Source organism: Hippocampus bargibanti, linkage group LG22, assembly GCF_051943395.1.
Source record: "Hippocampus bargibanti isolate YZ-2025 linkage group LG22, ASM5194339v1, whole genome shotgun sequence".
NCBI classification, from domain to species: Eukaryota; Metazoa; Chordata; class Actinopteri; order Syngnathiformes; family Syngnathidae; genus Hippocampus; species Hippocampus bargibanti.
In genome coordinates, this window is record NC_142755.1 from 5678229 (window position 1) to 5700623 (window position 22395).

General features: G+C 37.5%; 2 protein-coding genes across 4 annotated transcripts; one reads left to right on the forward strand and one right to left on the reverse strand.

The window, feature by feature from the left end:
- Positions 1-513: 513 nt before the first annotated feature.
- gnai1 (guanine nucleotide binding protein (G protein), alpha inhibiting activity polypeptide 1) lies at positions 514-13079 on the reverse strand. Of its 3 annotated transcripts, XM_088988437.1 has the most exons (11): positions 12874-13079; positions 12185-12376; positions 11910-12097; positions 8532-8574; positions 6461-6602; positions 6130-6287; positions 3944-4072; positions 3532-3661; positions 2969-3122; positions 2611-2845; positions 514-994 (listed from the first exon to the last, which is right to left on the reverse strand). In XM_088988437.1, the coding sequence occupies exons 3-10, from the start codon at positions 12025-12027 to the stop codon at positions 2655-2657; spliced, it is 1065 nt and encodes a 354-aa protein (XP_088844563.1). In that variant the 5' UTR covers positions 12028-12097; positions 12185-12376; positions 12874-13079; the 3' UTR covers positions 514-994; positions 2611-2654. The 3 variants fall into 3 exon arrangements, with proteins under 3 accessions (XP_088844563.1, XP_088844565.1, XP_088844564.1); XM_088988439.1 differs by having other exon boundaries at positions 11910-12376; XM_088988438.1 differs by lacking the exon at positions 12874-13079 and having other exon boundaries at positions 12185-12663.
- A 1457-nt stretch (positions 13080-14536) lies between these two features.
- Positions 14537-19572, forward strand: cd36 (CD36 molecule (CD36 blood group)). The gene is made up of 12 exons (XM_088988432.1): positions 14537-14981; positions 15086-15246; positions 15325-15469; positions 16771-16926; positions 17000-17091; positions 17174-17223; positions 17304-17373; positions 17439-17626; positions 17698-17816; positions 18847-18920; positions 18993-19047; positions 19128-19572. The coding sequence occupies exons 1-12, from the start codon at positions 14859-14861 to the stop codon at positions 19299-19301; spliced, it is 1407 nt and encodes a 468-aa protein (XP_088844558.1). The 5' UTR covers positions 14537-14858; the 3' UTR covers positions 19302-19572.
- Positions 19573-22395: the final 2823 nt, after the last annotated feature.

Consider the following 22395-nt stretch of genomic DNA (forward strand, 5'->3'; position numbering starts at 1 on the left):
ATTATAAATAGTCCAGACTCCCTGCCTGGAAGCATGACCCATGACGTCTGCTTCCTTTGCGAAGAATGTGAGCGTCACGCAGGGTTTCTGATGTTGCAGCTTTTGCTGATAAGACCCCCCACCCCCCCCCGCCACATTCCACCCCACCAGACCCAAAAGCAAACGATCAACACAAAAACACAACAAATGAAAAGCACCATTGTCATTTTCATATACACAAAATGGAGGCAAGTGGTTGGTTACCTGAAATCTGCATCTGGGAAGTCCTTTTTTTTTGCCGTTAGCATCAACATTTCCATGTAATCAAGATAGCACAGTTCATTTGTGTAGATAGGAAACAGAAGGTCTCGGGTATATGGTGACATCTGCAATGAAACAAGCCTTCAAAACATAAAAATAAAATATGAAGCAGGATTATTTAGGGGTCAACTTGGATCAAATGAACATCATTGTCAGGTTGTAAAGTATCATGTCCGACGTGATAAGTTAAAAAATACTAGGGTGCTTGTAAAATAGTTTCCTTTTCCTTTTTTTATTATCAAAATAAGTGAAATGAGTGTACAAAGATTCAATGGTGTACATTATTCATCCACACGGGCTCACGTTATGTCAAAACCTCCGCTATCTTGTGTGCTCGTCCATTCTAGGTGAAATAAAACCAAAATGACCCAGATTAAAAAGCAGAACCACTGAATCTGAATGTAACAATGTTGTCGGTGGTGAAAGGAGAGGAAATGATGCAGGGAGGGGGGGGGGCTACGTGTCGGACATCATTTATCCAACATAGAGTCAAAGGCTTTCCTTGACCGTATGTTTCTCTTTCAAAAAAAAAAAAAAATGGCTGTCATATTGACACTGATTCAAAAATTTGACCTAAAATATCCCAAGACAAAAACAAATAAAAAGCTGTTAAACGTGGCGTAACTGTACAGCGCCGGCGGGTGGGGTGTGTAGGAACGCCAGTGTGCCGCTCCTTCCCGCACCAAAAGCCAACCTAGGGTTGAAAAATAAAAATAAAAAACAAGCAAATAAATTACAAAAATACATTTGCTATAAGGGGAAAAAAAAAATCAACACATTTTGCATTAGAAAAAAAAAAAAAAACAATTGCAGTGATTTTGGCAGCATGCTTCCTGTTAGATGTTAGATTATAATTGTTGGGACAAAAAAAAAAAAAAAATAAAATAAAAATAATAAAAAAAAAAATAATAATATATATATAAATTAAAAAATCATTTTCTATAAGGGAAGAAAAATCCACCATATTTTGCACAAGGAAAAAAAAAATCACTTTTAATTAAAGTAATTTTGTTCGCGGGCTTCCTGTTATATTTAATACTATAATTGTTGGGGTAATAAATAAATATAATATATAAAATAAATACGTAAATAAATGAATAAATAAACAAACAATAAATTAATTAATTAATACATACATTTAATGTAAGGGGAAAAAAATCCAACACCTTTTGCACAAGAAAAAAAAAAAAAAAAATAATTAAAGTAAGTTTCTTCGCGGGCTTCCTGTTAATTTAATACTATAATTGTTGGCACAATAAAAAAATAAATACATAAGTTAATAAATTTAATATAAAGGGGAAAAAAATCGAACAATGATTTTGTTAGCGGGCTTCCTGTTAGATTTAAGGCTATAATTGTTGTCACCAAAAAAAAAAAAAAAAAAAAAAAAAGAAATAAAATACATTTATTATAATGGGGGAAAAAGATCCACCATATTTTACACATGGAAAAAAAAATCTTTTAATTGAAGTGATTTTGTTAGCAGGCTTCCTGTTAAGATTCAAGACTATAATTGCTGTTACAAAATAAATAAACTAATAAATAAAACAAAACAAATAAATAAATAAATAAATAAATAAAATACGTTTACTATGAGGTGGAAAAAGATCCACCATATTTTACACGTGGAAAAAAAAATATTTTAATTAAAGTGATTTTGTTCGCAGGCTTCCTGTTAAAATTCAAGACTATTAAAATTCAAGACTATAATTGCTGTTACAAAATAAATAAAGAAACAAATAAACAAATAAATAAATAAACAAACAAACAAATAAATAAATATACATTTACTATGAGGTGGAAAAAGATCCACCATATTTTGCACATGTAACATAGTCATTTTAATTTTATTAAACTCATTTTTTTTAGCGGGCTTCCAGTTAGATTTAAGACTATAATTGTTGGGACAATAAAATAAACAAATAAATAAACAAATAAATAAATAAATAAATAAATGTTTGTAAATTGTTGGGACAAAAAAAAATAAAATAAAAAAAATAACAACAAATAGACAACAAAAAAGACATTTACTATAAGGGAAATAATCCACCACCTTTTGCACAAGAAAAAAAACAACAACAATTAATTAAGGTGATTTTGTTCGTTGGCTTCCTGTTAGATTTAAGACGATAATTGTTGGGATAAAAAAAAAAAAATAAAATAAAAAAAATAAATAAAAATATATTTACTATAAGGGGAAAAAAGCTACCACCTTTTACACAGGGAAAAAAAAAAAAAGATATTTAATTGAAGCTATTTTGTTAGCATGCTTTCTGTTAGATTAAAGACTAATTGTCGGCGTGGACTCACCCATAGAAGAAAAAAACAAACCCCCCAAAACAGCAACCGATAGCTCAGAAGAGGCCGCAGTCTTTCAGGTTGTTCTTGATGATGACGTCAGTGACGGCGTCGAAGACGAACTGCACGTTCTTGGTGTCGGTGGCGCAAGTGAAGTGCGTGTAGATCTCCTTGGTGTCCTTGCGCTTGTTCAGGTCCTCAAACTGACACTGGATGTAGGCCGCCGCCTCCTCGTACGTGTTGGAGCCTGTCGAAAAAAAAAAAAAAAAAAAGAGGAGCGAACATTGTAACGCTGTTGACATAATAGATTGAGATTTTTTTTTCATTTTTTTGGGGGGCTCGCTGTGATGTCATCGCGTTCGATTCAGACCTGCGTACTCCGGGTAGCAAATGGTGAGCGGACTCTTTTTGATCTTCTCCTCAAAAAGGTCCTTTTTGTTGAGAAAGAGGATGATGGACGTGTCGGTGAACCACTTGTTGTTGCAGATGCTGTCGAAGAGCTTCATGCTCTCGTGCATTCGGTTCTGAGGGTCCAAATATTTCGTTATTATACAACAGGGGTGTCAAAGGGATTTTTTTGCCGCGGTTCACATTGTAGTTATGGTTTCCTCTCGAGGGCCGTTATGAATTTGGGGAACCCATTAGAATGTTTAAATCCCTTCATATATTACATATAGAGCACACAGCAAATTAACGAATAACTCGTTTTCAAATCTGAAGTCAAGAATAATGACTTTTATTGTGGTTGACATCCAAAAATATGAAATTTTGGCTCAGATTTTAGCAATCATCATGGAATTTAACAAGTTTGATTTGCTTTCACGGGCCGAAAAAAAATGATGTGGCGGGCCGGATTTGGCCCACGGGCCTTGACTTTGACACCTCTGTTATACAATGATATCGATTTTAGGGGTGTGGCCGCGGATCACGCACCATTTCCTCGTCCTCGGCCAGAACCAGGTCGTAGTCGCTGAGCGCCACGCAGAAAATGATGGCGGTCACGCCCTCGAAGCAGTGGATCCATTTTTTGCGTTCTGACCGCTGACCGCCCACGTCAAACATCCTGGAGGGAAGACGACAAACGGGAGATTGAAAATGGATAGAGACGAAGCAGAATAGAAGTAATCCTATTTAAAAGTTCCATGCTTAGTTGGCCGCCGAACACAAGGCCCATAATGGAAGCACAGAAACACCTAGGGTCAATATGAGGTGAACAGACACAGCCTGTTAAACTGTCATTTTCATGTAGGCCTTGGACTAATTTACGACTTAACGGGAAGCGCTCATTAGCCAGGTTACAAATCTAGATCATCATAGAAAAAAATAGAGTCGACAAGTCACGAACTTGAAGTGGAGGTCTTTGAAGGTAAAGTGCGTCTCCACGATGCCGGTGGTTTTAACGCGGGTGCGAAGTACGTCCTGCTGCGTGGGGATGTACATGCCCTGCGAGATGCGTTCCAAGTCATTCAAGTAGCTGCAGAGACACAAGCGGGACTTGTTTTAGGGCTCTCATCATTCAAGCTAGCTTATTTACACACACTTTATTTATATGCTGATATATTTTGATTGAATATTTCATTATGTTTAATTTGTTTTTTTTGAGGGGGGGTGTGGTGGTACTACAAATGTTCTATTTTTTATTGTTTATAATGTAGCAAAAATAAAGCACAATTTGTTTTTTTTAATCATTTTTTGTAAATTAAAAATTAAATAATTTGGGGTGGCTTAAAAATATATTATTATAATATATATTAAAAATATTGCTGTATTTTTATTGCATATTTCTTTCCTACTTATTTTTTATTTTTTTGAGGGGGGTACGACTACAAATTATATATATATGTTTTTATTGTATATAATGTAGCAAAAATAACAGTTTCATTTTTGTATCATTTTCTAAATTAGAAATTAAATAATTTGTGGGGGATTTAAAATGTATTATTATATAATTAAAATATAATTAAATAATTTGGGGTGGCTTAAAAATATATTATAATATATATATTAACAATTTTGCTATATTTTTACTGCATATTTCTTTCCTACTTAATTGTTTTAATTTTTTTGAGGGGGGTATGACTACAAATTATATATATATTTTAATTGTATATAATGTAGCAAAAATAACAGTTTCATTTTTGTACCATTTTCTAAATTAGAAATTAAATAATTATTGGGGGCTTTAAAATGTATTATTATATAATTAAAATATAATTAAATAATTTGGGGTGGCTTAAAAATATTTCATACTACTACTACTACTACTACTACTAATAATAATAATAATAATAATAATAATTAATAATAATAACAAAAATAATACATTTAATTTCTAAGTGCCTTTTAAAACTCTTTTTACACTTTACAGCCACGGGATAATAAGTTTTCTTTTAATATTCATATATTTTTATTGCATATTTCTTTCCTACTTAATTTTTTTTATGTATTTTTTGGGGGGGGGGTGCAACTACAAATGTTCACAATTTTGATTGTTTATAATGTAGCAAAAATAAAACACATTTTCTTTTTTTTAATCATTTTCTAAATTAGAAATTAAATAATTTGTATGGGCTTTAAAATATATTATTATATATTAAAAATATTGATATATTTTTATTGCATATTACTTTTCCTACTTAATTTGTTTAATGTGTTTTTTAGGGGGGGTACTACTCCAAATTTTAGATTTTTTTATTCTTTATAATGTAGCAAAAAAACATTTAACTTTGAAATATTTTTTTGGTGAATTACCAATTAAATATATCTGGGTGTCTTAATTTTTTTTATTATGTTATTGTATATTAAACACATTGATATATTTTTGCTTCATATTTCTTTCATACTTAATTTATTTATTTAATTTGTTTTTTTGAGGGGGGTACTACTACAATTATTTTATTGTTTATAATCTCTTTTTAAATATATTTTTTGTGATTTAAAAATTAAATAATTCAAGGTGGCTTAAAAATCCCCAAAGTTAAAAGATATTAAAGGCTTTTTGATTCTGATCCTGAAAATACAACAGAAAATATTTGCCAAGAATTACATTGATACTTTTTCTACATTTTTTTTAAATCTGGGACCTCTTTGTAGCGGCTTGCTAAAAACAACATTGATTGCGCAACAACGGGGAGAAAAATCTCACACACGCATACACATTTTTAAGGTTTTCTGGGGACCAATTTTCAGAACATCACTTACGGGGACCACCCTTCCCAAATGATTTACACGTATAAAAAAAAAAATCAAGGTGGCTTTGTCAACTTATACACGCATTGAAATAGAAGAATTGATGCATGCATACACACACACACACACGTACACACACACAGGTTTTCCTGTTTTCTGGGGACCACTTTACAGATATTTTGTTGGGCAAAGGCAACGCCGCCAGCAGAAATTCTGCCGTCGTCATTCTGTCATGCTTACATTTTAATTTAAAAAAAAAGGACAAACCTTTCCGAGCAAATATTCCGAATTGATTAATTAACAATATTTTTTTAAGGACTATAATTGAGCCTTGCTCCTTACTATGCGGCCGAGTCGTTGAGCTGGTACTCGCGCGATCTCCCGAAGCAGGCCTGTACGCCGGCGTCCCGCCACAACCGCTTGATGACGCCGGCGAGCTCCGCCGTCATGAAGCCCTCATCGGCGGATCCGGCTAGCACGAAAAGCTGTCGTGCGTCGTCCTGGAAAACGGCAAGTTGTCAAATGGACGTGCAACTGCTGTTTTTTTTTTTTTTTTGCACCCGGTGGACAGTCTGCGGCGTCCGCGGTCACTCAAGCTGCTCCGCCGAGGGCTGTAAATTCGCCTGCTGGCGTCTTGTCGGACAGAAAAATAAAGATTTAAAATAAGACTCACGGCTCTGGCGGCGTGGCCAAAGTCGATCTTGAGGCGGCCCATCGCCCTGATGATGGCGATGATGGACTGGATGGTGTTGCTGTAGACCACCGCTCTGTACTGCTTGCACTCCTCTTCTGAGTAGCCAGCCTCATGGATGATCCTGGGGGGTGAGAAACAAGCATTTGTTGACGTTATTCACATGATTCCTCAAATTCAAAGCAGAAATAAATACAGGTAACACCCGACTTACGACCAGCTCGACTTACAACCACCCATACTTACGACCATGACCTCCAGACACTATTTTCTAAAATTTTAAATCTACGCCTGGCACTGTAACGCGCTAGCAGGCCGCTAACAGGTAGGACAATTTTGGCCAGGCAGCTAGCATCTCACTGTTGCAGGGGGCGGGGGGAGTCATTTAGCCTCCGAGTCTCTCTTCAACATTTTGAATGGATCTCAACTTACGACTATTTCGACTTATGACCGTTTGGTCGGAATGGAACTCGGTCGTAAGTCGGATGTTACCTGAATACCCCCCACCCCCAAAATAAAATGGTTGTCACACATCTCTATTATTAAATATTTATAACAATAATAATAATAAATAAATTTACATTTCATTTATTTACATTTAAATTTAAATTTCATTTATTTACATTAGATTAGCCTTTGTCTTACGATGGAGAAATGTACATTTCACAGCATCAAAAGCAGAATACATGAGGTGCTGGAAAGGCAGTCACTCTCGCGGCGCCATCTTGAAGTCCAAAAACAAACAACTGTCATTTAACTCCATTTTGAAATATTTAGATTAAACGAGCCTTTAATTGTCTCAGAGAAATTTACATTTTACACCATTTTTTTTTGGTCTTTTGACTTCAAGATGGCGCCGCGAGAGTGGCTGCCTTTCCAGCACCTCATGTATTTTGATTTTCTACTTCTTTCATTCCTTTATTCTTCCTTTCATAACTTTGCTGCTGTGAAATGTAAATTTCTCTACTGAGAGACTAATCAAGGTAAATCCAATCCAATCAATAACAAAATACAGGGGCTGCTGTGAAGGCAAAAAAAACAACCCCCCCCCTCAAAAAAAATAATGTGACACATTTACTACTATTAATAATAATAATAATAATAATACATTCCATTTATAAGCACCTTTCAAAACTCTCAAGGTCACTTTACAGTACAAGTTTTTCTGTGGGTGAGCAGCGGCAGCCACATGAGCCAGCATTCACTCAACCCGGAATAACTCAAACAGAAAGTTGGATTGGATTGGATATGCCTTTATTAGTCTCACAGTGGAGAAATTTACATTAAAAAGTTAGCTAACTAGGTAATATATAACTAATATAAGGCTAGCTAGCTAGATAGTTTATAGATAGCAAATAGCTAGCTAGCTAGGTTGCCAGCTAGCTGGGTAATGGATAGCAAATAGCAAATATACATAGCTAGCTAGGTTGCAAGCCAGCTAGCTAATAGATAGAACATAGATAGTTAGCTAGTTTATAGATAGCTAGCGAGATAGTTTATAGACAGTAAATACATAGCAAATAGATAGCTAGCTAGGTTGCCAACTAGCTAGATAGTTTATAGATAGCAAATAGTTAGCTAGCTAGGTTGCCAGCTAGCTCGCTAATGGATAGCAAATATACATAGCTAGCTAATAGATAGCAAATAGATAGCTAGCATGCTAGATAGTTTGTAGATAGTAAATAGAAAGCAAGCTAGGTTGCCAGCTAGCTAGCTAATAGACAGAACATAGATAGTTAGCTAGATAGTTTATAGATAGCAAATAGCTAGCTAGGTTGCCAACTAGCTAGATAGCAAATAGATAGCTAGCTCGCTAGATAGTTTATATAGCAAATAGCTAGCTAGGTTGCCAGCTAGCTAGTTATAGACAGTAAATACATAGCAAATAGATAGCTAGCTAGGTTGCCAACTAGCTTGTTTATAGATAGCAAATAGATAGCTAGCTTGCTAGATAGTTTATATAGCAAATAGAAAGCTAGCTAAATTGCCAGCTAGCTAAACAAGCTCACTTTTTAACACACGGTATACAATATTTGCAGCAAAATGGACTCACTTCATTTGCTTGACGATGGTACTCTTGCCCGACTCGCCGGCACCTGCAAAGGAGCGCAACACGGCACCGTTTTATGACACCTTCAATAATTCATCAGGGCTTTCGTGAACCCGCCACGTGGGGGGGCAAAATTAGAACGCCAAGTCGCATCTAAGCACCATCATCACAAAAAACAAAGATGGGTAAGATAGCAATATTTCCGTCAAATCACCAAAAGAAATTAAATAATTTGTGGGGGGCTTTAAAATGTATTATTATATAATTAAAATATAATTAAATAATTTGAGGTGGCTTAAAAATATTTAATAATACTAATACTACTACTAATAATAATAACAAAAATAATACATTTAATTTCTAAGTGCCTTTCAAAACTCTGACACTTTACAGCCACGGGATAAGAAGTTTTTTTTAAATATTCATATATTTTTATTGCATATTTCTTTCCTACTTAATTTTTTTAATTTATTTTTTGAGGGGGGGGGGGGTGGGCAACTACAAATGTTCACATTTTTGATTGTTTATAATGTAGCAAAAATAAAACACATTTTCTATTTTTTAATCATTTTCTAAATTAGAAATTAAATAATTTGTAGGGGCTTCAAAATATTATTATATATTAAAAATATTCATATATTTTTATTGCATATTTCTTTTCCTACTTAATTTGTTTAATGTGTTTTTTTAGGGGGGTACTACTACAAATTTTAGATTTTTTTTATTCTTTATAATGTAGCAAAAAAACATTTAATTTTGAAATATTTTTTTTGTGAATTACCAATTAAATATATCTGGATGGCTTTTTTATTATGTTATTGTATATTAAACACATTTATATATTTTCGCTTCATATTTCTTTCATACTTAATGTATTTATTTAATTTGTTTTTTTGAGGGGGGTACTACTACAATTATTTTATTGTTTATAATCTGTTAATAATAATTAATATGTTAATAATAATAATAATAATAATAATAAATAATAATAATAATTAATATGTATAATAATTAATGTTAATAATACTGTTCAACAGTAGCCAAAATGGAACTGTATAGTGCCACTTAGCAGTTTTTTTGACAACGATACTAGTGCAGCGTGTTCTACCGGAAACAAATTCCTTGTGTGTTCTACATACTTGGCAATAAAGATGATTCTGATTCTGATCTCTTTTTAAATATTTTTTCGTGATTTAAAAATTTAATAATTCAAAGTGTTTTAAAAATCCCCAAAGTTAAAGGATATTAAAGGCTTTTTGATTCTGATTCTGAAAATACAACAGAAAATATTTGTCAAGAATCACATTGATACTTTTTCTACATTTTTTTTATCTGGGACTTCTTTGTAGCGGCTTGCTAAAAACAACATCGATTGCGCAACAATGGGGAGAAAAATCTCACACACGCATACACATTTTTCAAGTTTTCTGGGGACCAATTTTCAGAACGCCATGTCACATCTGAGCACCATCATCACAAAAAAAAAAAAAGATGGGTAAGATGGCAATATTTCCGTCAAATCACCAATTGGACAATCCCCACCTCAAAATAAATAACATATTTATTTATTTATTGTTCTCTCTCTCTCTCTCACAAGCAGTAACCTGAAGAGGCCTGCCGGCGTAACCTGGTTACGAGTTGAAAACCACAACATGGCAGCTTGCCGGCCTCATCTCTTGTAACTAATGCAACTGTGGTATGAATTCCCAGCTAACAAAAATCATTCCACGTGATGGGATGAAAACATTTACCTAACCGTGGCCACTAACTTGAATTGACACGTCGGGGCAAGTGGCATCTGTTCCGCCACAGCAGCTGAGGAATGCACTAAAATATGTACGCCAATTGCCCGAAAACTATCATAATTCAAGCTACTTCTTATTTAACATTTAATGTATAGAAAGGAGTCTTTAAAAAATGTTTAATGTTAGTTGTTTTTAATTTTTTTTGATGTTCTAATGACCCACATACTGCATGTGTGTATGTCAATATTTGCCCAAGAATGGAAAAGTTCCTTAACTCAGGTCTTTGTTTACGAGTATAACAATGTCGCCTTTGTGTTTAAATAAAGCTGGGGTAAAAAAAAAAATAAAAAATCATAAGGATGTTCTAAATATAATCCTAAGGACTTCATGATGTCATTTGCCAATGTGGTTATGTGCGTTTTAATTCAACAAGTTGTTTCCGAGAATCGTTTTATTTCTGGGGAGAATTCAGCACAAGATATAACCTTGTGAAGGGTAATAAGCGATAATTTCAATTGCAATTAATGCATTGGATGTGCTTTTTTTTTCCTCAAAATGATGACGATACGACTACGTTGACATTTGTGAGGGTGTTTAAAGCCCACAATTATCATCTTTGGTCATTAAAATTCAATTCAGGTCGAGAAATGTTTAAAAAAAGGAAACATTTGACGGAACCGACACCATTTTTTGTTTCCTAACTGACATCAGAAAAACATTTCATAGCATCTAAAATACCCAAAACACGCAGGCTGATATTTTTAGTCATATAAAACGCTAATAAAAATGACTTAGTGTCCCAAAACTACTTCAAAATGACCTCAGAAAGTTTCAGTTTCAGAAGGTCCCGCCCCCTTGTTCGTGACGTCACGCCAGGACATATTACCTTGCTCGAGAATCAAAACAATGGCTTCAGATTCGGAGAAGATGCTTTCTTTTTACTCATCCAGTTATGAATATGATTCAAATAGTTCCGAAGAGGAAAGCATAAGTTTGCAATCGATTAAATAAGTCCTTACGTCTCATTTTGAGTCATCTGGACTCCAATGTAGCGCCCAGAAAATACACAAGATGGCGCCCAAGCTCTGTTGGAAATGGGCTGATATGTCTGCTGGGAATTTGTGTCAACTAGTATCAAATAGTAGTCTTGGTGCAACATACAATTCACCATCATGTTATTTATGTTTTTTTCCTTCTAATTTTGCCATCAACACGGATCAACACGAACTTTTCAGACCAAAAAAAGTACCCAAAATGCATTGTGTGTCGATTTCTCGGCCAGGGGCGTTCCAGACGTAACGTCACGTCAAGCATCGTCATCAACTCAAAAAACCAAACTTCCTGAATATTCGGGGGGGGGGGTGTTCGATTAAAAAATATATATTTTCGTCATTAAAATTCAATTCAAGTCGAGATATATTGTTTAAAAAAAGAACCAATTGACGAAGAGATAAAGTGTAAGATGTTTTTAATTGGATTTTTTTACGGAATGTGTTCGTGGAACAAAGTTAGCAGCGGTGATAACAACACCAAAGTAACCGAACTAAGCTACCCGTTGGGCGTCGACCACCACTCGGACAACTCACTCTCCACCCTGCGGTTAACCGGCATCCCTTCACCCGCTTTCGCATCTTACCGAGCAACAGCAGCTTGACCTCCCGGGCCGCCTTCTCGCCGTCGTCCCTCAGGTTCCTATCGATCATCTTACTCCTCTCCACCGCCGCCTTGTCCTCGGTGCTCAGCGTACAGCCCATGCTCGACCGGTGAAAATATCTTCACTCAACCTACATAAAATGGTTAAAATGTTCCCTCCGCCACTGCCACCTAACACACGACCATTAAAAAAAGAGACATTCGAATTATTCGAGAATGAACTTTCTTTCCTAAAAAAAAAAAATAAGGCCTCCGCACCACCGAGGTGTTGGACGGCTCTTATCCGAAATGGGAGCTACTTTGACCGGTCATAAAATGGTCGGTGGTGCCCCTCTAAAAAAACCGCTGGTGCTCCGCTCCATCCGTTGCGGCGGCAGGAGTTGAAATGTGTGCGAAGGGAGGAGCCACCAATTCAACGAAAGGACACGACCCACTTCCGTCTTATTTCTTCTGAATAAAATACATCGACAGACAGCGTAGCGTGCATTTTCACGCGTCGTGGAAAATTAATTAACAGTTTACTGTTATTTCGTTGTCAAATACGTGGCAATAGCTTTGCATTTTGGTTTACTTGAACGAGATAGTTCGAAATGAATGGTCGTCAAAGTGACACGCTTTTATTCTGAAGAACCGTCAAAGTGCTGGAAAACAATGTAAACCTGTCAGCAAGGAATATTTCACGCAATTACAGTAGTACTTGTATTACATTTTACACGAATACACTAGAATCGTATTCGGTGGGGTGATTGCATGTAGTTTTTTTGTCCGTAAAAGTACTAAAAAAAAAATCGCTAATTAATCAATTGTTTCTACAGGATTGCATATGACGGATGCATTTTTTTTTTGTTGCAAAACTGTATACTGGAACATATACACGACAGTATAGGACCATTTATCGTACAAGCAGTGACAATGGCAGGCCCAGTTGCCGCTGCCTGCTCACTCACCCGTACACGAGCCATTGTTTGTGGTTTCAATAATTCAGCCGCTGGGACAAAGTCAAGCTCAAGCCTCCACAGTCAACATCGGGTCCAAAGGTTGCTTGTGTGACAACAATTCCTGGTAGCACAGAAGCAACAATGCGTTTTCTGCTTTTTGTTTCTCTCCCTTGGGGCACATTTGGTGGTCGTCTTGTGATAGTCTTGTTAAAAAGGGAAAGAGCGTAGGAATTGATTAGTGTTGCACACGAAACTGCATCCATTTTTGAATCAATTAGGCGAACCGATTTACTGTGTAAGCCCTAGGCAGACATTCGGTTAGGAATTAACGTTTCTATTAAAATAGATTGAACTGGGAAAAAAAAACAAATGGAGGAATATTTTTAGTTAAAATACAACACGTATGGATTTATATAGTGCTTTAACAATAGCTGAAGCTGCAACAAAACATGCACAGGTATGTAATGTTATTATTATACAGGAAATAATTGAGTCACAAAGTTGTTATCGACGTGCCAGGAAACTCACATTTCAAAATACAGTGAGACCTCAACTTACAAACACCTCAACTTACAAACTTTTTGTCTTACAAACGTCAAATTTATGAAAATTAAACCTTATAATAAGCACTATTTTCATAATACACACCCACCACTGCTGGCGGAGTGATCTTCGGCGGAAGCACACGACCGAACAGCACCAGAGGTTAAGTTACCAATAGTCCTTATGGAAGGTGACTCTCCTTCCATAAGCCATCAGCGACCATCAAAAAGGCAAATAAAACTTTATTTTACAGCACAGTTTATTTCTTTAATTACAGTCCTCATATAATGCGCCTCTCTTTCCAAACAGCAATTCCCTTTGACCTTTGACGCCATTCCATCAAACCATAAATGACCATCACAAATGTAAATAAAGTGACTTTATGATACAATGCAGTGTATTTCTTTCATTACACTACAATAGCACATTTATTATACATAGAATAAGGTATGTTGTTTGTAGTTTTAAGGCTTATTTACTTGAAAAGTATATTTTATGGAAACCCGGGAACGGATTATTCCCATTTTAATGGTTTCCTATGGGAATTTTCTTTTTGAGATACACACTTTTCACCTTACACACTCTCTGGGAACCAATTAAGTTCATAAGTTGAGGTCTCACTGTAAAAGAAAAAGGCTTCCGTCAGCAGTTACCAAGAAAACTAAGATTTTGTTTTCTTATTTTGATTAATATCTATTGGCCCGTTTAAAAAAAAAAAAAAAAAAATCCAAGGCTTCCACTTTCTTGCGATTTCACGAGAAAATTGCTGCCCCTTAACCCCCTCCAAAGACAAAAAAAATATTCTAGAAATACCACTGAACTATTTAGGACTATTTAACGGCAACAAAACAACCGAATTATTCGATTGGACTAGCCCAAAATGGTCTCTCTCATTCGCCATTGTCCATCAAACAGCGATAAACGCTGCCCTCTGGTGGCAAAACTGAGAACGTACATGCCCATGTGTCACATTCTGGGCAATCGGTGACGTCACATTTTGACGCTCATCAAATTGCATTTCCGGATAAGACACAATCTGATACAGATCTGCTTAGTGGGATTTTTTTTTATTTAAAGATATCCACACGACGGTTGGAGGATTCCCTTGCTTTTGGCTTTTAGCAAACGTAAGAACAAGGTTCAAAACAGGGAGGAATATGAATAAGGATTGGAAGGAATCTTATTGGACGCATGGAATGTTTACTCGTTGGTGCGCGAGCGCTTATTAAGCATTTGCCCGTCCACGGTCAACCTTTCGACCGGTTATCAATTACTCAGATCATCTCAACTGATACCCGCCTTTCGCCTGACTGAACATTAAACCCTGTCCGAAGTGCCGTTCCGGGTGGAAGTGCGCACCTTCTACCTGGCATCAGCTGACGCCGAAGCCTGCGATCGGCGGTTGCGCACGGGGAAGAGAAGAGACAGGCGCGGGCGCAACGTAGAGCGAGATGGGCTGCTGTAACAGAAGGTGCGCGCTACTTACCGGCGCCGTCGTCGGGTTGGCGGTTGCCCTCCTAGGAGGCATTTTGATCCCGGTGGGGAACAATCTCATCCAGGAAACGGTCTTCCAGGTACGTGTGGTGATCAAAGGTGTCGCCTGCCGACGTTTGATGTTTCAGCGACCATCTTGTGCGTCGGTCCGGTTAAAAATAGTCTTTCTCTACCGGGAATCAAGGAAGCGGTGATCGCACCCGGAACGCAAGCGTATGACAACTGGTTGGCACCAGGGGGGGCGGTCTACAGACAGTTCTGGTTCTTCGACGTCCAAAACGCCAAGGAGGTGGTGGAAAAAGGCGCCGTTCCAGTCGTGGTGGAGAAAGGACCTTATACTTACATGTAAGGTTCAATCCCCACCTTTGACCCGATGATCCGCTCTTGACGTCTTTGACACCGATGACTAAAAACCTCTTCCAGGACCAGGTACTTACCGAAAACTCGCGTGACCTTCAACGCCAACAAGACCGTCTCGTACCTGCTGCCGCTGGGTGCCATATTTGAGCCGTTCTTGTCAACGGGACCGGAGGAGGACGTTATCACCTCGCTGAACTTGGCCGTGGCGGTGAGTGACGGATGACATCCGAGAGGATTCGTGAGTCTGCGGTATCCTTCGCAGAGGTCAAATTCAACATGATTAATCACCCCTACAGTAGCTACCAAACGTAATAGTATTAATCCAGGCTAAATGCTAACTCCAGGCTAAATGCTAACAAAAAAGTGCTGGCGCATGGCGTTGTCATGGAACGTTGCATAACCTCCTTGGCAGTTCCCTTTATTGATAAGAGTTAACTTGGATCGTCTAATCAGACGCTTACAAAAAAGTTGTGCTCTCAGATTAGTCTCTATTTGTGTGACAGTGGAGAAACTGACATATCACAGCAGCAAAAACAAAATACAGGAGCTGCTGTGAAGGCAGCCACTTTCGCGGCGCCATCTTGAAGAACAAATAAATTATGTGACACAACACTAAAGACTGTCTTCAATCTTTAGCCCTTTATGCACCCTCTTTGTTGCATGAAGCAGTTCTAGATAAAAGAGGAGAGGACTAAAGCCTCCTTTTCACCAGTGATCATGGTGGAACGTGCACGTCTGGCTATGTAAATACGCTTCGATTCCAAGCCGTGAAACATTTCCACAATTGCATTTCTGCACCTTCTTGGTTGCATGAAGCAGTTCTAGATGAAAGAAAGGATCAAAGCGTCCTTTTCACCAATGGATCAGGGACGTCATGGTGGAATGTGCACATCTGGCTACAAGCTAAATGTTGAAAGCAAACATGAAGCTGTAGCATCCATTGACTAAAACAGATTGTCTCACATCTCCCGTCCCACGTACTGTAAATCTGCTTCAATTCCAATCCGCGACAGTTTCCACATTTGCATTTCTGCACCCTCTTGGTTGCATGAAGCATTTCTAGATGAAAGAGGAGAGGATCAACGCAACCTTTTCACCAGTGGATCAGGCACGTCATGGTGGAATGTGCACGTCTGGCTAGGAGCTAAGCAAACACGAAGCTGTAGCATCCAATGACGAAAAACAGATCTCAAGCGCCGCGTAAATCCGCTTCAATTCCAAGCCGCGACAGTTCCACATCTGGATTTCTGTCCTTTTCACCACCAATGGATCAGGGACGTCATGGTGGAATGTGCACGTCTGGCTACAAGCTAAACTCCGAAAGCAAACACAAAGCCGTAGCAACCTATCCCACGTAAATCCACTTCAATTCCAAGCAACGGCAGTTCCTTAAGCTATGCATTCATGCAACCGCAGACTGTCCAACAGCACTGATCTTTCCGGGCCTGTGACCCCCACCCATTGCGCCTCATTCTTTGTTGTTGTTTTTTTTTTTTGTGTGTGTATCAGGGGGCGTATTCCAAGCTTTCAACTAACCTGCATTTTATTCTGGAGAGCATGATCAGGAGCAGCAATTCGTCCTTGTTCCAGCGGCGTAGCGTCAAGGAGCTACTGTGGGGTTACAGAGACCCCATGTTGAAAGCCACCGTGGGCCTTTTTTCACCCGTGGGTCACGCCGTCGTTTTGGTTCCGACTACTTAGCACTCCGCTAATACGAAATATTCATTCGATTTTCCAGTTTAACGGCACCTTCGACGGCTACTACAACGTCTACACCGGCGAGGGTGACATCAGCAAAGTGGGCATGATCGACAAATGGCGAGGATCCAGGTGACTGCGGAGTAAAAAAAAAATATAATGTACCGGATGACGCTGACGGATTTCAAGGAGCTTCGTGTTCTCTTGCTTTCAGGAACCTGCCCTTTTGGAATGACACATATTGCAATATGATCAACGGGACAGGTTAGGGTCTTGGTTTCGGGGGGTGCTAGGTGGTTGTCACCAGCATTCTAATGGAACTCGACCTCCATTTTTTCCTCCAGATGGTTCGAATTTTGCTCCGTTTGTAGACTCCAAAAAGCCCATCTACTTCTTTTCCTCAGACATCTGCAGGTGATTGACCGCACCCCTTGTACCCCCCCCCAAAAGACCACTAGAGGTCACTGTACCCCCCGCAGGTCGGTGTCGGCCAACTTTCAACAATCCGTGGATCTGAAGGGCATCCCGGTGTATCGTTACGGATTACTGCCGTCTACTTTAGCCTCGCCGGTGGACAACCCTGACAACCATTGCTACTGTCGGGATCCCAAGACCACTAAGAACTGCACCATGGCAGGAGTTCTGGACATCAGTTCATGTCAAGCCGGTCAGTCCGGATGGACATTTTGGGTCGTTTTGTTTCACCGGGTTCTCATCCGTTTGGGTTTTTCTTCGCAGGACAGCCGATCTATATCTCCTTGCCGCACTTCCTTCACGGGACGCCGTCCCTGCATCAGGCGATTAAGGGGCTTAACCCGAGCGAGGAGTACCACAAGACCTACCTAGATGTGGAACCTGTAAGATTTTGACTTTTCACTCTGTCAAATTTTCCTGAAAAAACTGCTTAGGGGTTGAAAATATTAATAACAAAACCAATTATTTATTCAAGTATGGATTTGAATAAACGCGGGTTATGCCAATCGCGCGGAAATTGTCTTGCGTGGGGTGCCGATAAAGCGCTGATCAGACCTCTGGCAATGTTTTTTTTTCCCTTCCACAAGAATGTAGCATTTGTTTTGTACAGCCGCCCCCATTTCAAGCTCAGATAACTCCAGACCCATATAAATTAGGAATGTATTTATTTTATAAGTTCACTGACAAAACTCTTTGTATGAGGAGCGAAACGTCCGATACATTCAAAGAAGTACAGATGATGGCTGAAGAAATCTAAAGTTTTTCAATATTTAACTCATTGACTGCCAGACGATGTGCAAAAGTCCGTCCACACCAGGGCCAGGGTTTTTGTCATTGTCACTCAAATTCCAATGCCCACATAATATTGCGTTTTCGGACTACATAAACATTGAATCCAGCGTAAGAATCCTTTGACCGTCTTCTTTTATCAGAAAAAAATAGTTAATTCCTAAGTTTTATGGGTCTGGAGTTATCTAAGCTTGAAATGGGGGAGCTGTACAAAATACAAAACTACATATTGATTTATATAGCGCTTTAACAACAGCCGAAGCTGTAACAACTAGCTAGCTATGTGTCTATCAGCTATCTATTAGCTAGCTAGATTTCTATCGATTTGAGTTACTTCTGGGTTGAGTGAACGCTAGTGCGTGTGGCTGACACTGCTCACCCACAGAAAAACTCATACTGTGACTGAAAAGTGACCTTGAGAGTTTTGAAAGGTGCTTATAAATGAAATGTATTATTATGATTATTAAAAGCGCTAACATGGACAAAAGGCAAATGCTGCTCCCTTGTGGAAGGGAAAATAATCGCCAGAGGCCATAGCCAGTGCCTTATCGGCACCCAAACAAGTGAATGAGGTGAAGATTTTAGTCCTATTTGTCGTCAAAATGTATCTTTCCACCTTTGTAGACGACAGGAATCACTCTTGGTTTTGCCAAGAGAATCCAGGTGAACATGAGATACGGACCCTCCAAGGTCATCACGTAAGTTGCATTTTTCTATCTTTTTACCGCCATCAGTCCATACCCGCTATCAACGCTCCTGTTTGTGCTTAGGGTGTTGAAGAAAATCAACGAAAGCACCATTTTCCCTCTGGTCTGGATGAACGAGGTAGCGACATAGCCGACGTGTAATATTTTGAGCTTTTTCCCCGATTATATCCCGGCGATTTGATTTTTTTTTTTTTTTAGACGGCGCAACTGGACGACGATTCCGCCAGCCTCCTCAAAGAGGAACTGGTGGACAGGATCAAGATGCTGGACGTGGTCCAGAAAGTCCTTCTGGGGGCGGGCTTAGCTGTCTTTGCCCTTTGTCTTATTTTGTACACCGCCGTTAGGTGCAATGATAAGTCGGTAACCGTCTGATGTTTTTTTTTTTTATTATTATTATTTATAATTATAATGCCCCCCCCCTCCCCCACGCCTGTTTGATATTCATACTGTGATTTTTGTAAAGGCTAAAAGTTGACTTGGGAGTCACGTGGCTTAAATTCAAACAATCAAGGATATCGAGGCCTTTTTAAAAGTGCAATCCGAGAAGCCGTTTCAAGGCTACATCATATCCGACATGCTAATTCTGTTTATTTGGGTTTATATGCTTAAATTGTGGCTTCAGAGGAATAAAAGCTAAAGTATGGCTATCGTCCCTTTTTAGCATAATCGCAACTTCTTTGACTCGTCCTGTGCGAATTGCCGCGACAGATTGCCGACTCGGCAAAGCGTCCGATCCGTGGTCTACGACGTGCCGGGAAAGAATAACAAAAGTGAATTCATATTCATAAGCAAGACTTTTTTTTTTATACTGCACATCAACAGTGAAAAATATTACGCGGTAAACGGTAGCTATTTAATGAAGTCGCTTAGTTAGCATTAAACAAAAGCTAGCAGGTCTCAAAATAATTTCAATGTAAATGTTGCGCTTTTGTTGCTAACATCCATTAACTTCATTCACTGCCATTCCCGAAAGTATTTGTGAATTGTTTTCAGATGGGGGGGTGCTGATAAAGCGCTGGTCAGACCTCTGGCGATGTTTTTCCCTTCCACCAGGGGGCAGAATTTGCCTTTTGTCCATGTTAGCGCTTTTTTACAGCTTCAGCTGTTGTTAAATCGCTACATAAATCAATGTGTATGTATTGTATTGAATATTGGACAGCCGCTCCCATTTGAAGCTCATATAACTCCAGACCCATATAACTTGGGAATTAACTATTTTTGTTTTCTGATGAAAGAAGACAAATATTTTTTATGTTGGATTGAATGTTTATGTAGTCCTAAAACTCAATATTCTGTGTGTCCTGGAATTTGAGTGACAGTGACAAAAACCCTGGCACTGGAGTGGATACATTTTAAATGAATCTCAATTTCAAATAAATCTCAATATTTCTATCTATCTATCTAGCTAGCTATCTATTAGTTAGCTATCTATTTAGCTAGCTCAGTATCTAACTTGCTATCTATTAGCCAGCTAGCTGTTTAGCTAGCTCAGTATCTAACTTGCTATCTATTAGCTAGATAGCGTTCTATCTATTTCACTTACTTCCGGGTTGAATGAACGCTGGCGCGTGTGGCTGCCGCTGCTCGCCCACAGAAAAACATATCCTGTGACTGCAAAGTGACCTTGAGAGTTATGAAAGGCGCTTATAAATGAAATGTATTATTATATTATGATTATTTTTACACAACAGTCAATGAGTGAAGTGAAGTGGGCTAAAGCTCGATGCAGGCGGAACGCCAAACGGTCGCATCTAAATGAGAATTTCATTTAAAATTCGAAAGTTTTGCATTCATGTCACTGATGTGTTTATTATTTTGCTTTATGTTGAACATTATGAATGAGTTAACTAGCGCGATGCTAACAGAATAAAAACCAAAGACATGAAAGATGTTCATTAAGACGCGGGACGGTGGCATGTTAGCTTAGCGTTGAAGCTTACAAAAATGCTATCTCAGGTCAACAAACATATTTATCAATTTCCACCAATGAATAAAAAGGATTGCTTACATTGGGCTTGTAAGGGGCGCATCCCTCGCGACATTAATTGACGATCTGCAATAAAAATAAGAAAATTAAGTGTCTGCGAATTGCAGATGGCGTCATATTGTATTTACATAGAACAAGAGCATACCTGTATTCACATTAAATTCACATTAAATAAGATAATCTTTATCTACAACCAGGCGGATATTTTACGTTTTTGTGCGGATTTCAAACACAGTTGAGAAGAAACAGTAATCAAAGTGGTTCTCAAACTGGGGTCCCCGGACCAACTTGGGAGTCTGCAAAAGAATTTGGAAAAAAATTAGTAAGGGACATGCTAAAATTGGAATAAAAGGGAATAATTTTGGGAATGAACCCAGTCCATTTTTTAGGTCAAAATGTGTTTTTTTGTTAGTTTTTTTTTTCTGGTAAACTATTGTTCTGTAAAAAAAAATATATATATATATATATATATATATATATTTTTTAACTGTTTTATTTCTGGGAAAATCATTATTCTGAAAAAAAAAAACTTTTTTTAACAGTGATTATTTTCTGGGAAAATAATTGTTCTAAAAACCATTTTTAACAGTGTTTCTTTTTTCTGGGAAAATAATAGTTCGGAAAAAATATTTTTAACAGTGTTTTTTTGGGAGCGGGATAATTGTTCTAAAAAAACGTTTTTGAACAGTGTTTCCTTTTTCTGGGAAAATAATTGTTATGAAAAAAAATAAGTGTTTTTTTTTCTGAGAAATACAGTAAAGTCTCGTTATATCGATATCGGATATATCGATAGTCCCGGTTATATCGATACTATTTCTATGCACGCACGGAGAAAATTACATGCAAACAGGGTCGGATATATCGATAGTCCCGGTTATATCGATATTTTTTCGGACTCCCTTGAATATCGATATAACGAGACTTTACTGTAAATTGTTATATTTTTTCTAGGAAAATAATTATGGAAAAAAAATGTTTTTTTGGGGGGGTATAATTGTTCTGAAAAAAACTTTTTTTAACAGTGTTTTTTTTCCTGAGAAAATATTTGTTATGAAGAAAAACTTTTTAATAGTGTTTTTTGGGGCAAATAATTCCTCAGAAAAAAAAGTTTTTTAACAGTGTTTTTTTTTCTGAGAAAATAATTGTTATGGAAAAAAAATGTTTTAAAAAGTGTTTTAAAAAAACATTTTAACAGTGTTTTTTTTTCTAAGAAAATACTTGAAATGAAAAAAAAAACTTTTTAACAGTGTTTTTTTTCTGAGAAAACAATTGTTTTAGAAAAAAAAAACTAAGTGTTTTTTATGGGAAAATAATTGTTCTGAAAAAAAATCATTTTTTTAATGGAAAATTAATTGTTCTGAAAAACAAACTTTTTTAATAGTGTTTTATGGGGGGGGGATAATTGTTCTGAAAAAACTAACTGTTTTTTTCAGGGAAAATAACTTATGAAAAAAAAATAAACATGTTTTTTTTTGGGCG